At 34.1% G+C, this 2412-nt stretch overlaps 1 protein-coding gene and 1 long non-coding RNA gene across 2 annotated transcripts in view; one reads left to right on the plus strand and one right to left on the minus strand.

Annotated features, from left to right (window-relative positions):
• The window catches only part of KANSL1L (KAT8 regulatory NSL complex subunit 1 like), an 83637-nt gene that overhangs the window by 72229 nt on the left and 8996 nt on the right, over window positions 1-2412 (plus strand). Inside the window, exon 8 of the mRNA XM_006778941.2 lies at window positions 1279-1407. Within this exon, the coding sequence (XP_006779004.2) occupies window positions 1279-1407 (129 nt within the window). The remainder of the gene's footprint in view (window positions 1-1278; window positions 1408-2412) is intronic.
• The window catches only part of LOC107181672, a 22132-nt gene that overhangs the window by 12225 nt on the left and 7495 nt on the right, over window positions 1-2412 (minus strand). The gene's annotated exons all lie outside the window — the stretch shown is intronic.

Here is a 2412-nt window from a genome sequence, read left to right on the forward strand (position 1 = left end):
TTTCCCGTCTTTCCTGTTAAATTCATTTGTCTGTTCATGGGTCTATGTCTCTGGATCTATTTTGTTCATCAGTTTATTTTGTTCATTAGATTCCACGTGAGATTTCTCTTACCATAATACTCTCCAGGTCCATCCATGCTGTTGCAAATGTTAAATGTAACTTTACCCCTGCATAGGATTCCATTGTGTAATAAGCATTACCAATTTTTCTTTTTTTCTTTATCCACTCACCTGCTGATGGGCACGTGGGCTGTTTCCAAGTCTTAGCTATTGTAAATTGTGCTATGAACATAGGGATGCATATATTCTTTCTGATTGGTGTTCCATAATTTTTTGAGGAAACTCCGTACTGTTTTGCCCACCAGCAATGTACTAGGGTTCTCTTTTCTCCACATCCTTGCCAGCACTTGTCATTTGTTGATAGCCATTCTGACAGGTGTAGGTTGATTGTTTCAATTTGCATCTCTGAGATGATTGACTGCATTTTTAGAGTGCTTTGACATCTTGAAGTCAAGAATCCATTGTTGATAGGCCATGCTTTTCTTCAATGTTGATGAGAATTTGGTACTTTAGCCCACATACTCCTTTTTCCATTTACTTACACATTTCCAAATCCTTCAAGAAAAGCAACCAATTTGATCAATCTAATACTGAAAATATGGTGTTCAGACAATAATCTCGAAGAAATTAACATTTACTCAACACGTATCATGTCAGATACTCCTCTAATGCGTAGTATCCTGATTTGACAGATAAGGCAGCTGAGGCACAGAATATTGACTTCAAGATTTAGAAAATGCCATCACTTTTAAAAAAGTGAAAAGAATGATGGTAGGCACTGTAAGGCTGATGAAATCTGTTCATGTTCTTAAGAGGTGCCAGGCTATTGTGATTCTATAAAATCTTACTTAGTCCTGAATTATTTCCAGATTTAAGGGTAAGCAGAAACTTAAAAATAGAGTTTATAGTTAACCAATATTTATAGATTGAACCAATCTTCTCTATAACATTTTGCACTTTAGAAGACTTGTTAACAGATCACTTTTTTTTATCCCCTTCAAATAATGGAGCAACTATAAGAAATTGGATAATTCCTGAAGATGTTGTTTTGGAATCTTATTTAGTATTTTCAGTTTATGAGTATTATAACTTGGTATCTAAGTATTATATGCAAATTTAAACAGTATATTAATATTCTGCAATGTCATAAGTAGAAACACTACCATGTTCATTGTGTTAAGGAACTAAAATTGCACATTTTCTTTCTGTTTGTTTTAGTATATAATTCTTCTCTGAGTCAATGGAGAAATGGATATTCTCCTACATGCAAGCCTCAAATAAGATCAGAATCTTCTGCACAGCTGTTACAGGGGAGAAAGAAAAGACACTTGAGTGAAACAGCATTAGGTAGGTTAAAATGAGGTTAGTACTAAAAACTGGAAATAAATTCTGACCTCCAAAAACCCCCTGCTTCATGGGAGTTTATAATCCAGTAGCCATGAATTATATAAAACATCCATGGTCCTATGAACGTTAAACAGCACATTGATGTATCAACTAAAAATTGTGGACTGTGCATCCATCCACTTTATAGCAAGTAAGGATTTCTTTCCTTCCCTGTCTAGAGCTATCTATTAACTATCATTCTGGACATGACTTAGTCTCAGTTATGTTCTGGATTAAAATTATGCCAGTAAAAGGCTGACATAGAAATTTATCACCATTTCTGGTATCTACTGTGGTGTCAATTCAATGAAGCTTCCTTAGAATTTTGAGAAATTAGATGAGATTCATTTAAGGTAACTTAACCAACTAGTTTAATTCCCTCTAGTAACTTACAATTAATTCCAAGATGACCATAGGATATCATAAAAGTAGGATCCTTCTAATAAATACAAAGTGAGGTTATGTTGGGGATTTTAGGTAAGATAGTGCTCACAGCAAATTCAAATTAATGATAAAAAGTAAAAGTTAACTGCAAAGATATATACTAGCAAATTATATACTTTTAGGTTTTGTTCACTGTTCCAGTGGCTATTCTACCACAGGGTGAGGCAAAAGTAGGTTTACAGTTGTATGTGAAAGTTTATCCTTGAATTATTTTCCATATGAAGAATTGTAAGCCTTTTGCCTCACCTGTATATACATTCGTATTCCCCAGATGTAATGTCAGTATGACCAATAAATTAGAAACAAATTATACCCAAGATGTACTGAATTTTAATTAAACATGAAGGATTTAGCACATTCTTCACTGTCTCTAGAAATCCCACCAAAATGGGCCAAGTCACTACATGACAATCACTACCTGATCTAGTGTAGCACAAAATTAAACTCACCCTTGACCAGAGATTTCATCATGTTTTTTAGTTCCTTGATCTTAACACATTTCGTACTGCATAGAAATCTCTA

The sequence above is a fragment of the Myotis davidii genome, unplaced genomic scaffold (assembly GCF_000327345.1).
Source record: "Myotis davidii unplaced genomic scaffold, ASM32734v1 scaffold268, whole genome shotgun sequence".
In the NCBI taxonomy this organism is placed as follows: Eukaryota; Metazoa; Chordata; class Mammalia; order Chiroptera; family Vespertilionidae; genus Myotis; species Myotis davidii.